This window comes from Carcharodon carcharias, chromosome 18 (assembly GCF_017639515.1).
Source record: "Carcharodon carcharias isolate sCarCar2 chromosome 18, sCarCar2.pri, whole genome shotgun sequence".
In the NCBI taxonomy this organism is placed as follows: domain Eukaryota; kingdom Metazoa; phylum Chordata; class Chondrichthyes; order Lamniformes; family Lamnidae; genus Carcharodon; species Carcharodon carcharias.
In genome coordinates, this window is record NC_054484.1 from 89,355,438 (window position 1) to 89,369,792 (window position 14,355).

At 43.9% G+C, this 14,355-nt stretch overlaps 1 protein-coding gene across 1 annotated transcript in view; it reads left to right on the forward strand.

The window, feature by feature from the left end:
• The window catches only part of mcf2la (mcf.2 cell line derived transforming sequence-like a), a 201,119-nt gene that overhangs the window by 116,187 nt on the left and 70,577 nt on the right, over nt 1-14,355 (forward strand). The window contains exons 5-6 of the mRNA XM_041211957.1: nt 218-337; nt 8,929-9,045. Of these exons, the coding sequence (XP_041067891.1) occupies nt 218-337; nt 8,929-9,045 (237 nt within the window). The remainder of the gene's footprint in view (nt 1-217; nt 338-8,928; nt 9,046-14,355) is intronic.

Here is a 14,355-nt window from a genome sequence, read left to right on the forward strand (position 1 = left end):
CTCTACCCTAGAGGGCTGGAGAAGCTCCATTGTTGACAATATCTAAGGCAGGGAGAGACAGATTTTTTTGTCTCCCAGGGAATCAAGGGAGATGGAGGGAGGGTGTGAAAGTGAAATTGAAGCTGAAAATATTCAATGAATGGTAGAGCTGTCTTGACAGGCTGAATGGCCTGCTCCTCCTAATTCTTCTGTTCTTATGTTTTGTTTCTCATTCTAGGGATCATTCCCAGGAAACCTTCAATTAATTCTCGTCCTTCGACCTTCAGGAATCTTTCAGAGAACTATCTCTGACATTGCCCTTCGATTTAATCGAGATGATTTTAAGCTGAAGGTACCGGTAAGTGAGTTTTCAAATAATTAGGTGAGATCTTTGGGCAAATGAGAATTTTTTTTAACCAATAAAACAATGACCCAAAGTATTAACCAAGGATTCTGCTTAGTCTAGCTTTAAGTGATGCCTAGCCGATCCTGCATGGTGTTGTACAAGAGAAGTTAAAACCAAGTGTAACCTTCAGGTGAATCAGAGTTAGGAGGCAGGGATAATTATACTGATGTAATTCAATGTCCAATTGAACGCCAATCGGCCCAATATTAAGGGGAGGTGGGAAGGGTGTCGTGGAAGCCAATAGTGGGTATAGAACCTAGCCTGCGGTTGTAGGGGTCCTGCTGATTATTAATGGCAAGGCCTTATTTCAGTCATTTTAAGCTGAGTCCCATCTAACAGCCAGACAGATTGACTGCCTGGCCAGCAAATGGGAACAGTAAGTAATTGCAGGGTGCTGTGGCTGAGATCCCATAGGGGCAATACCTTTTAGTCAGTAGACTGGGGATGTAGAAGAGTGGAGCTGGGTGGCTTCCTTGTTAGGCTAGGGGGGAGCACCCCTGCCCCTCCTGGACAAGAAGTGCGAAAAGGAGCTGATCTTCTGTACTTACCTTGGCCAGTTAACATCTCATGATGCTGTTGATCAGCGCGGACTCCCCTTGACCTACAGTTAAATTTACCAGGCCACAGCTTCTGAATGTTAATTAGGGCCACCACCTGCCTTCTTTGGGAGCCTTGTCAATCAATTGTCTAGTTTGGGTTTGTAAAATATAAACAGTAGGAGTTAAAATTGAGGCCACACATCCTAACATAAATATTAGTACAAGGTAATTATACCCTCCTGCCAATGGTGGTGTTGCTGCACCTCCAAGGTGGGAGTGGTGATATATTTGCATTGGCAGTTTCCATAGGAATTTGTAATGGAGAATGTTGGCAGGAAGTACAAACAGATATTACACTTGTTATCATGAGTCAACCACCCATGGAACACAGGGATTCAAGACTAAATGTAATCTTCAGGAGTGGGGTTAGAGCGCAGGAAAGGGATTGGGCTGGGATGTGCAGACATCAGTCTTTATTTGAAAGGCACACGTTCTGTCCTTTATTTTTCATATGAAGTCCACATTTATAACGGGAACTGCCTATGTAAGCATGTATATATTATCTACTGTAGAAAGATGTAATCTGTTTGGCCAGCCTTATGCACTTACCATGTTACTATTTGGTCACCCTTCTTAATATATCACGTGACAGACCAGTCTTGTGAATATATGATGTGACTGCTTGGTCAGTCTTAAGTAATATACATTTTGTAGAGAACGGAATGCACCTTAACCCGAACAAGTGTGTAATTGTTGATGGTTACTTTGCTTGGAACAAAACGCCCCCTCTCAATCTGTTTCTGAATGACTTCACAATTCAACATCATTACACTGCCTGATTGTTGGTTTTTGTTACATGGGATGTGGGCATCGCTGGCTAAGCCAGCATTTGTTGCCCATCCCTAATTGCCCTCGCGAAGGTGGTGGTGAGCTGCCTTCTTGAACCGCTGCAGTCCATGTGGTGTAGGTACACCCACAGTGCTGTTAGGGAGGGAGTTCCAGGATTTTGACCCAGCGATAGTGAAGGAATGGTGTCATATTTCCAAGTCAGGATGGTGTGTAGCTTGGTGAAAGGGAATGCAAGGAAGGAACACTGGCCTTGGAAGAAATCCATGAAAGCCTGAATACCAATGAGGGACAAAAAGTTATTTTCAGAATAGCAGCTGCTAGAGATAGCATTAATAAAAGTATATCTCCAGTCAAGGATGGAGGCGGAGTAAGCTTAGTGAGAGAAGATGAAATCAAAGTGAGGTAGGGCCAATACTTTAATTGGCTTATGCGCAAGGAAAACCCGAGAACAAAGACAGAGAGTTAGCTGCAAATCAAAGAATGACAACTAGCATCAATCTGGAAGAAATCAGAACACAGCTGAAAGGAATGAAAAATGCCAAAGCAGTGGGACTGGATGAGATAGCAGAGGAAGTATGGACGTGCAGAGGTGAATATGAAGTCCAGGTCCTGAACAAGCTACTCAATTGTGTCACAATAAGAGAGAAAATCCCAAAGGCATAGAGGCAAAGCATTTTGATACCAATATTCAAAGGAAAGGAAGACATTCAAGATTGCAGAAACTATTGAGGAATTAAAGTCCTACCATATCCCTTCAAGATATAAGAGTGAGTAATGGATCAGAGACTGGGAAAATTAGTAGAAATCCATGAAGGTCAGTTCGGATTCATGCCCAGAAGAAGCATCACTGATGCTATTTTTCTTTTGAGACTAATGTTAGAGAAATATCGGGAAAGCTAATTGCAAAATGAAGATTGTATTCATCGATCTAGGCATCTACGACCAGGCGTCTAGGGAGGAACTTACAATCTCATGACAACCTTGGTCCAAACATGGACAAAAGAACTGAATTTCTGAGGTAATGTGAGAGTGACTGCCCTTGACATCAAGGTAGCACTTGGCCAAGTGTGGCATCAAGGAGCCCTAGCAAATCTGGAGTCACTGGGAATCAAGGGGAAAGCTCTTCGCTGGTTGGAGCCATACATAGCACAAAGGAAGATGGTTGTGGTTGTTGGAGGTCAATCATCTCAGCTCCAGGACATCATTGCAGGAGTTCCTCAGGGTAGTGCCCTGGGCCCAATCATCTTCAGCTGCTTCATCAATGACCTTCTTTCCAACATAAGGTTAGAAGTGGGGATGTTCGCTGATGATTGCACAATGTTCAGCCCCATTCGCAACTCCTCAAATACTGAAGCAATCCATGCCCACTTGCAGGAAAATCTGGACAATATCCAGGCTTGGACTGACAACTGGCAAGTAACATTTGCGCCACACAAGTGCCATGCAATGGCCACCTCCAAGAAGAGAGCATCTAAATATCTCCCCTTGACATTCAATGGCATTACTATCACTGAATCCCCCACTATCAACATCATGGGGGTTACCATTGACTAGAAACTGAACTGGACTAGCCATATAAATACTGTGGCTACAAGAGCAGGTCAGAGGCTAGGAATCCTGCAGTGAGTAACTCACCTCCAACTCCCCAAAGCCTGTCCACCATCTACAAGGCACAAGTCAAGAATGTGATGGAATACTCCCCACTTGCCTGGATGAGAGCTGCTCCAACAACACTGTAGAAGCTTGACACCATCCAGGACTAAGCCGCCCCCTTGAGTGGCACCCCATCCACAAACACACACTCCCTCCACCACCGACGCACAGTAGCAACAGTGCATACCATCTACAAGATGCACCACAGCAACTCACCAAGGGTCCTTAGACAGCCTTCCAACCCATGACCATTACCATCTAGAAGGACAAGGGCAGCAGACACATGGGAACATCACCACCTGCAAATTCCCCTCCAAGTCACTCACCATCCTGACTTGGAAATATATCGCCATTCCTTCACTGCTGTTGGCTCAAAATCCTGGAACTCCCTCCCTAACAGCACTGTGGGTGTACCTACACCACATAGACTGCAGCCCAAAGGCAACTCACCACCACCTTCTCAAGGGCAATTAGAGTTGGGCAATAAAAATGCTGGCCTAGCCAGCGACTCCACATCCTGTGAAAAGAATAATTAAAAATAAAAGTCTGGAGATGTGCTAGAGTTTGTGGAGTCCCTGAGAAGTATGTCCGACTATTACAGGACATGTAGGAGTGTCAGCCAAAGGTAAAAAGCAGAATGGGGGACAGCAATAGTTTCGAAGCTAAAGTTGGATTACACCAAGGATCGACACTGAGCCCCTTTTCCTTCTGATTGTCGTGAATGTTCTAACTGAGCAAGTGAGATGGGAAGCGTAATGTTCAATGATGTTTGCAGATGACATTGAGCTATATTTGGGGTGGGGGGGGTGGGGGGTGGGTGTTGGGGGGGGTAGAGGGGAGGTGGTCATAAGAACATGACCAAGTATCTGGAAAACTGGAGAAAAGCAGTGGAAGATAGGGGTATGAAGATCAGCAGACCAAAGACCGAATTTATGGATGGTCAGTTTGAGCCTAGGGAAGAGGATCAGAGTGAAGGTGTAAAGATTATGGGTGAAGACTTGGAGAAAGTGAATAGTTTCAAGTCCCTGGGGTCAGCGATGGGAGAAGATGGAAGTATGGAAATGGTGATTAAACAATGGATTCTTAGCTCTAGGTGGAGTCATTTAATGAAATGCAGTGGAGTGTAATGTGATAGAAAAGTATCACTGAATCTGAAAGGAACAATCTACAAAATAATTGTGAGACCTTGTTAGCGCAGAAACTTGGGCAACATCAAGAAGAGAGGACAACTGGATGCTAATGAGATGCAGATGCTGAGATGGATGCATGGAGTGATAAGAAAGGAGAATGGAGAAGGCTGGTCAACCATCATTGTGATGTCACTTTTATTAATATATAAATTGACTGGTCAGCCAGTTTTATTAATATATTAATGTTACATACTGAGCTAAGTTTCAATACTGCAGATTGTCGTCAGTTTAAATTGCATCACAATTCTGTCCAAAATATGAAACAGGAAGTTTCCAAGGTGAACAGTGAGAGTGCATCGTCACTGTATTCACCAAAGTTGCAGCATATTACTGCAAGTGGAATTAATAAAGTTAGTGACAAACTGATAGCTCAGCTTGGAAATTAAATGTGTGGACAAAACAGCACATTGCCCCCACCTGGTGGCGTTGGGTTAAAAATGCCTGCTGACTGTGTCTGATAACATTCCAGCTACACAATAAAACCCTAATACAGGCCACCTGTAGGAATAACAGGCTACTGCAGACACATGTGAACACTTAAAATGCATTTCCAATAGAGGTGAACTCCAAACACATGAACTTCAAATGTTAGTCTCCCAGCAGTTTTATTATGTAATAAATGTGACTGTCTAATAAAATATCATGGGACTGTTTGATCAAACTTATTAATGGGGGATGTGGGCATCGTGTCTTGGCCAACATTTATTGCCCATCTCTAATTGCCCTCGAGAAAGTGGTGATGAGCTACCTCCTTGAACTGCTGCAGTCCATGTGGTGTAGGTACAGCCACAGTGCTGTTAGGGAGAGAGTTCCAGGATTTTGACCCAGTGACAGTGAATGAACGGCGATATATTTCCAAGTCAGGATGGTGAGTGGCTTGGAGGGGAACTTCCAGGTGGTCGTGTTCCCATGTGTCTATTGCCCTTGTCCTTCTAGGTGATAGAGGTTGTGGGTTTGGAAGGTTCTGTCAAAGGAGCCTTGGTGAGTTCCTGCAGTGCATTTTGTAGATGGTACACACTGCTGCTACTGTGCATTGGTGATGGAGGGAGTGAATGTTTGTGGATGTGGTGCCAATCAAGCAGACTACTTGTCCTGGATGGTGTCCAGCTCCTTGAGTGTTGTGGGATCTGCACTCATCTAGACAAGCAGAGAGTTTTCCATCACTTTCCTGACTTGTGCCTTGTAGATGGTGGACAGGCTTTAGGGAGTCAGGAGGTGAGTTACTTTCCTCACAATTCCTTGCCTCTGACCTGCTGCTTTAGCCACAGTATTTATATAGCTGGTTCAGTTCAGTTTCTGTCTAGCTGGCCTTTACTGCTTTCCCCCACTTCCCCTTACCAACCAAGTCAAAGGCTTTTGCAGACCTACATTCTAGCACTGAACATGCATTACTTCCTAATATAAAAGGAAAATACTGCGGATGCTGGAAATCTGAAAAAAAAACAGAAAACGCTGGCAAAACTCAGCAGGCCTGGCAGCATCTGTGGAGAGAAAAACAGTTAATATTGAGTCTGTAAGACTCTTCAGAGCAATTAAAGCTCTGAAGAATCATACAGGCTCAAAACGTTAACTCTGTTTCTCTCTCCACAGATGCTGCCAGACCTCCTGAGTTTTTCCAGCATTTTCTGTTTTTATTATGCATCACTCCCTATTTTGTAACCCTTCTTTGTCCATTCCCTCTTCAAGCTCAACTCTATAGAATTCATTGCCACAGAAGGCTGTGGAGGCCAGGTCATTGAGTGTATTTAAGACCGAGATAGATAGGTTCTTGATTGGTAAGGGGATCAAAGGTTATGGAGAGAAGGCGGGAGAATGGGGTTGAGAAACTTATCAGCCATGATTGAATGGTGGAGCAGACTCGATGGGCCGATTGGCCTAATTTCTGCTCCTATGTCTTATGGTCTAACTCAGTTGCAATACCCATCCACTGGTCCCTTGATCTCATTTCTGTTAAACTGCTGCCATCCATATTCCTTTCCTGAGTCTCATCGTAGCGGACGTTGTGAATGGTTCCAACTTCTCAGGTACATATCTCCCTGCTTTCAAAATCCATGTCTTCATCGCCTCCTTAAAAACCCTTGGCTGCTTATAAACTACTGCCCCACCTCCTGCCTCTCTCTCTTCTCCACATTGCTGTGGGCCTGAAGTCACATGTGGATCAGACCAGGTAAGGATGGCAGATTTCCTTCCCTAAAGGACATTAGTGAACCAGATAGATTTTACAACAATCGAAATTAATTGTCATGGCCACCATTACTGATACTAACTTTATATCCAGATTTATTAAATGAATTTAAACTCCACCATCTGTTGTTGTTAGGATTTGAACCCATGCCCCCAGAGCATTGGCTGGTGAGCCTCCTGGATTACTAGTCCAGTGACATTAACACAACGCCAACATCCTCCCTTTTTGATTGCCCTATTGTGAGCACTGTTTCCCAGTGCAATAAATCTTTGGCCGTTTCAGGGACAGGTCATTCCATCACATCGTAACCATAACCAGCAGCATAGTGCAGTCATATCACACAATCTCTCTGACAAATCTCATATTTCATTATTACAGTAAGTCATACAAGACTGCTAACATTCCCTCCCAGTGTTCCAGCCTTTTTTCTAGTACATGTTCCTAAGGTCTAACGGTGCTCATTGAGGGTCAGGGGACTGAGGCAGATAGCTAGAATGTTTCCACTAGAGTCTTTGAGGAGAGAGGTGACACTCAGCTCAGTGATGCTGCTGCCCTTGAAGAATCTGCTTCTAGCTATACGTCTCTTGCAATTACATAGATTTTGAGAACTTGACATAAAGCTCCCTTGTACATTGGCACCAAAGGGGACAAAAGGAAGATGCTTCAGGATCACTATCCTGGGAGACAGCAACATTTTTTATCACTCCTGACAGCGCATTGGTAATGGACACAGGTGCATTTGGGCTATTAGTTGGTATGAGAACCGACCCATTAATCTCAATTAATAATTGACAACCCAGAGCAAGACATTCTTAATGGTGTCTTGCAAGGATTCTATGGAAACAGATGTAGCTGCCAATCCAGAAGTCAGTGATGCCTCAAGAACCACGTTCTGATGCCCTGGTTATTGCAAATGGGCTGCTACATTTTCCAGGGATTTCTGCATGGACTGGCAGTGTTACAGATACAGGTAGTGGAAATTCTCTACCCAGTTTCCCCTACCCTCTTGTGCATGGAGTGAGTTGTGGCTGGTTCCTCCTCTTCCACTTCTTACCTTCTCTCTCCCTCTCTCTCACTCTCTCTGTTTACTACTCATGTGGCTGCACCTAGATACATGAATAAGCAATATGTCACAATGGATTTGGTCCTGGAGCAGGAGTTTTTTGCAGCAGAGCTGATTTTCAAATAGGTCATCTTCAGTAAGCCCAGCTTCTAGGATGGTGAAGTCTCACATGTGACTTGGAAGAAGTGATGTGACAATGATAGGAGACTTATTGTCATGTTTTTATAATGATATAAAAGCACCAATTGCTCATAAGGGATTTGTTGAACACATTGTGGGTTCATTTATTTAGACCATGAGTATGAGAACAGATATACCTGGACAGAAAGCTTGAAGACATCAGAGATGCAGAGCTGTGTGTGTGCTCTGCTGAAAGCAAAAATGAAAGTAAAACTTGACTGCATGACATTTCCTTTCTGGCGAAGTCATGCTGCAATCCCTTAAAGGCATATTACAACACTTATTGCCATTCTGGTGGTAACTCTGCGAAAGGAAGAAATTCCAGGAATTATCTGTCATGTTTTTATAAATAAGCAAATGGGTTGACACGCAAGCCGAAAGCTTAGAGGTAGTACTTATGGGATATTCTATGTTTGCACTCTAGCTAGGAAGTTTTGCCCTTTGGGAGCATAACTTACAATTTAGGGCATATTCCCGATATGCGTTCTTGGAGGTTGCAGTTTTGCATCTCGACCCAAATCCATAAACTTGCACGTACAACTCTAATATTATTTGGGTTTTCCATCAGTAATACCAGTGAACATATGTACAACACCATTTAAGCGTTATTCCTTTTTTTTCAAATGATTTGGTGTTCAAAAGCAGACCTATAGATGGGAAAAATCTGAAATCAATTTACTTTTAATCTTGGATATACCTCAGAAATATTAGTAAACACACCTTTAAATCATCCAGTTTGCTTTATTTAGTTTCACTAGCCATTCGCAGTTTTCTGAAAAATGCTGCATGTTTAGCAGAAATGTCATTGATTTATTCTTGTCAAGAAACCTTTGATTTTTGCAGTGTGTTGGAGACTCAGTGTATTTAAGGACCTTCTCTTGCAGGTCATAATGCTGAATTCAGTAACGGAATTATATAGTTACATCGATAAAACACAGCTGACTCAGGAACTTGGAGGTACCCTGGAATATTCCCACAGTCAGTGGTTCTGTCACCGGACTGTGAGTAGCAAACAACATTTTGGTATACTAGCAGACCTCCCATTCTATTACTTATGGCAAATTGGAAGATATAAAGGGCTGGATTTTTCTAGAGTGGGGATTCTCATGACATGTCCCAGTTGTTAGGCTTGTTTCTGCATATTCAGATTTTAAGATTTTCTTGTGGGGGAGCACAAATTTGCTGGAGTACGAGCTGGTCACAGTGTGACCAAGACATCTGGGACTGTGGGTGAATGATGGAACCAGTTTATTTCCTTAACCAGTGAGATTTAAGATCGAAAAAGAAACAGATGAACATTGAGGAGGGTGAGTTAGAATGGGTGATTTCAATGTGAAATCAGGTACCAAAAGAGAAATGAAGAGAGGGAAAGATAGATAAAAGGCAGAAAGGAACAGTAAGAATTTATTTTAAAGACCAAAATTTGGCATTTTCAAAATCTCCTAAAACAATTCACAACCTGAAGGAATGAAGATTCATATTTATAATTGTTCATTTTCTGGGCCAGAAGGCTGGCAGTCAGAAACAATTATCACATTGTTAAATTCATACTTACACTATTAACTGCTTGGCTTTCTGTGGTGAATTTACTTTGTGAAAATCCCAGCAAAGCTTAACATCATTAAGATGCCATTTTTGCAAAGCTAATGGTAGGGTGACGCAAATCTGCCAGCAATTTGTGGCAAAATCGCAATGGGGGTATAACTTTGTTACTATAGGATGCTGGCCGATCTGTGCTTTAATGCCATGCGTTAGTCAGAAACTGTTACATTTTCTACAAAATCTGGCTCGGTATTTGATAACAGTAGGAGTATCATCAACAAAGTATATTCAAGAGTGTATGATAGGAATTAAGTGTGACAGTTAGACACACCATTGCATCTTCAATCTCGATAACCTCCCCTATCCATGTTCTCATCTTTCACCTCCACCCCCTCCCACTCGCTTCCTCCAAGGGGGAATGCTGAGAGGTCAGAGGGCCCTAGCCTCTCAACCATTTCTCCCCTCCCTTTCTATTTCCCTCAAAACGGCTGGGTTTGCTTTCAACATTCAACTTTTATATGATGAGGAAAGAAATAGACTGCTTCTCTTACAGATGTAACCCGTAAACTGTTTCTAAGGGCAGAATCTTGTTGAGGTGTCAGGGGTTTCATCTGTCAGCTGGAGAGCCGGTGAGAAACCCCCATTGCCTCTTTTCGGGAAGGCCCGCCAAACCAGAAGCCAATCGGGCAGGGACGAGACCAGCAGAGGGGGCTTTCTGCTGGAATCAATACCCTGGGGCCAGAAGTTTTGCCTGCTGAGAGCTGTGAGCCAATCAGAGGCTGACAGCTTTTGCATTCTGCAGCACCACTGGGGAGGCTGTGGCTGCTGCCGGAAGGACAGGCACTGGAGCCCCAGGATCGCAGAGCATCCCAGGCCACAGGTAAGTAATGTGCTCAGGGGGAGGGGAGCAGGGGAGTTTCATAGTATGGGAGTCAGCAGCAAGGACAGTGGGGTGGCTTTTAGCAGCCCCTTCTTCCCGATGTTGAGTCCGTCGATCAGGCACTGATTCCAACCCCCGAGAACTGAACTGACAAGCCGGCTGCGGAATTGTAGCTGCCGTGCACGCCACATGGTGGCAGGCCCACCTGCAGCTGGGTTAATACCAGCGGTGGTGGGATGAGGCCCTCTAGTGGTCACTTAACGGCCACAATTGACGGTGGGACAGGAAGGCTGACCATGAGCGTTCCCGCCCTGAAACTGATTCTGGCGGAGATGGGAAGACAGAGGGGTTCTGGAATGCCACCATCCCGACTAAGTAAATCCCCTTCCTGTTCCCAAACTCGCCACCAGAGAGAGGAGATGATTCCGCTCATGCTATCAACAAAAACAGACGGTTGATATTTTTGAAAACTGTGTGAAGGCACTCTTCCATTCCTCTTCCCTCTCTCTCTCATTCACTTTCTCAAGTTAATCGAATACAAAACGAAAGTGACCTTCAGGTCTGCAATTAGTCCACGCAGCGTTTTTCTGATTCTCAAGCTCTGTCTACCTGAAAATACACACTCAATATAAATTTGTACTCGAACTAAACTTTGGAGTTTTATCCACTTAATGTTTCAATGTGGACGAGAAACGCTCAGCAACAAGTTGAAACTGAGGAAATCTCAACTGGTATCTCCTGAAAAATGTACATCCTCTGTACATGAGAGAATTGTACAATCCAAACTGAGTTACAGAGGCACCGTGGTAGACAAAAACATCGGCTTTGAGAGCAGCTGAGACTTTCAAATGGAAATTGAAATGAAAGCACTGACATTAAAAAAAAAGACAATTCAGAGGATAAACATGATCATGTAAAGATGAAACGGGTAAGGATGTATTTTTGTTTCTGGTTTATTTTAGCCTTTAGCTTAGATAAAAGTCATTTTTTCTGTTAGGGAAACAGAGGGTCGTCAATCTAAAATTGTTAGTGAGACTGAGAAAAGGGATTTAAGAAGTGATTCTGTACACAGAGGGCAGTGGAGCGTGGAAGGTTTTACCACCAGAAATGGTTGAGGCAGAAAGTATTGTTTCCTCAAAAGGAAAATTAGATAAATAATTGAAGCGGAGAAATATATAGAGCTATTGGAGAGTGTGGGAGAATGGGTTCAGTTTTAGACCAGTCTGGCAACGAGCCAGTACAGATGTAATGGGTAACAGGCCCCTCTATGGTTTTATAGTTACTGATTGTCCAGCTGCCATATTTGGCTATTTCCACGTGAATAATTATATTTTTACTGTTTGTGTTAAAGAATTCTACTGAATAAAAACAGTCAGGTTTGAGTGATTTCTGTTGTTTAACAATAAATCAAAGGTAGACGATCTTACCTTGGCGCTGAGGAGGCACCCTGATGGTGAGGTGCAATGTGTCCTCTGCTTGAGAGGAAGAAAGTGCACTAGTGTGTGAAATTAGTTCAGATTTGAACTCCGATGGAGATTGGTCACCTGAAGGCCAGAATTCCACTGAAACATGGTCTTAAATTCTGCCCATTGCTTTTGAATTTTAGTTAGTACTCTTCGCCCATGAGGAGTTTGGTAGCAGGGTGTGGGAGGGGGCATTTAATCAGGTGGGAGGGTGGCAGGTGCAGACCCCACCACCTTCCCGCCTCCACCCTGATTGAGTGTATGGCAGGTAGGCCCATGAATGTCCGCCCCACCGCACCGCCAGTTGAGGCCTTTAAGTGGGAAATTAATGCCTAATTAAGGGCCTCATCCTGCCACTGCTGGTATTAACCCAGTGGAGGGCAGGGGGATCGGCCTGCAGAGTGGGGGTGGTCTCTTGTTCAAGGACACTCGGTTTCTAATTGAGGGACCCAGCATTGGGAAGGAGAGCCCACTGAGAACCCACCCCCCTGCCCTTGCTGCTAACCAACCCCCTCCCCCATGACACCCCTCCTGTTATCATTCACCTCTGGCCTGGGATCCAGCATACTAGGCCTTGAGTGGGTGTTGTACGGCAGCAACCACCGGCTCCCACATGGCGCTGCCATTCAATAGAGCTGCCAGCCTCTGATCAACTGGCAGCTCCTGGCAGGCGGGGCATTCATCCCTCCCCCCCATCTCCCCCCGGGATCCTTGATCCTGGGGCAAGCTCACCACTATCTGGTTAAGTGCTTGAATGGCACTTAATACAGCAGGCCTTTCTTAAAGGAGATGACACAGAGCTCTTGCTGGCTCTCCAGCTGGTGGGTGAGACCCCCGTCACCTCCATTAAATGCCACCCAATATTTCTGCCTTTCCAAAGCCAGCCCCTGAAAGCCTTGTTGAAGCCTTGGTTGGCAGGGGTTTCTGTAGTTGGCGAGGATGCACAGGGATGCCCAGTGATTAACGAAAAAGAAATGAAGCAGGAAGCCAAAAATGTTCCCTCTTTCCTTACGGGCCTAGCTGTGTGATAGGCACAGGTCGGGTTAAGGCTCCTGGGGAAATCCCAGGAAATCCTGGAGGCTCCCAGTTGGTGTGATTATTTGACTCTTCTTTTCTTCACTTGTAATTTTTTATTTTTGTTTTGCCTTTTTTCTAGTGTTGTCGAGAAAATGTTTGAATAGCTTTCAGCATCTGCGCAGTTATTCAATAGACTTCTAGTTTTAAACCACCTTTTCAAGACTGTGACGCTCAGTCTGGTGTCCTTCAGTTGGAACTGATATTGAATTTCTAAGCTTCATATTGCTTTTGGCCCTGTCCCATGACTGAAGCAGTGATTACATACATTGTGTCAAAATCTCCTGGAAAATTAGTTGCGTGTTGCTGATGATTGCTATTATTAATGTACAAATCAGCCAGTGAGCTCAGGGGATTGAAGAGACTCTCTGAAAGTGGCAAATGTCTGTAACATGTTGCTCAATTTGCGCCACTCTACCTTGTTTTAAGGACTTCCTGGATTCGCATTTTATTTGCCCATTAAACGAACAGAAAGTTAGGGGTTAGGGATCCTACTTAAGTACTCTTTTAGCAACATGACAATTGTTGGTGCAATGCCATTCAAACTCTCTGGCTCAAAAATGGAACAATTTAAACTCTTGAGTATCATTCCTGCAGGTAGTAAATTCTTCTTAGAGATTTTCAAAATGTAAAATGTTTTTTTTTAAACTTAATGTTCCTTTCTGTCTCTTTTAATCCAATCTTTCTTTCTCGCTCTGGGCCTGATTTTAACTCTGTGCAGGTGGGTAGGTCTTGGGTGAGTTAAAAGCTCACCCTTTATTTCTATCTCTGTACCTAATTTAACTCTAGTTCACCCTATTTCCTTCTGGTCATTCCTCTATGTGATTATATTTCATGGGTTAGGGAGATGCACTGTTATATCCACCACTCACAGATCCCTCGTACCATGCTGTCCTCGCTGTGCTCTTATTAGCTCGCATTTTCAGCACGTTATGATGCAAATGATAAACTCTGAACAGCAGGGCACGTCTCAAGTAAAAGCTATAATTGTTGAGACTTAAAAATTATATTGAGTTATTGTCTTAAGTTTGCACATCAGACCAGTTAGCTCAGTTGGATGGCTGGCTAGAGTGTGATGAAGAATGATGCCAACAGCGTGGGTTCAGTCCCAGTACCGGCTGTGGTAGTTTGTGGAGGTCTGCCTCCTCACCTTGACCCACGCTTGTGGAGTGGTGCCCCTCCAGCTATGCAACTCTCTAACAGAAAGTGATGCCAATGACCCTTTGTGGATTATGGCTAATTCCCTTACATAAGGTACCAAAACTGAAGTATATCTTCAGTGATTGTTGAGGCTGGTTATATGGAAAAAAAGGGAAAAACTGGGTAACCTTAAACTAGCAAGCGGAAAACAT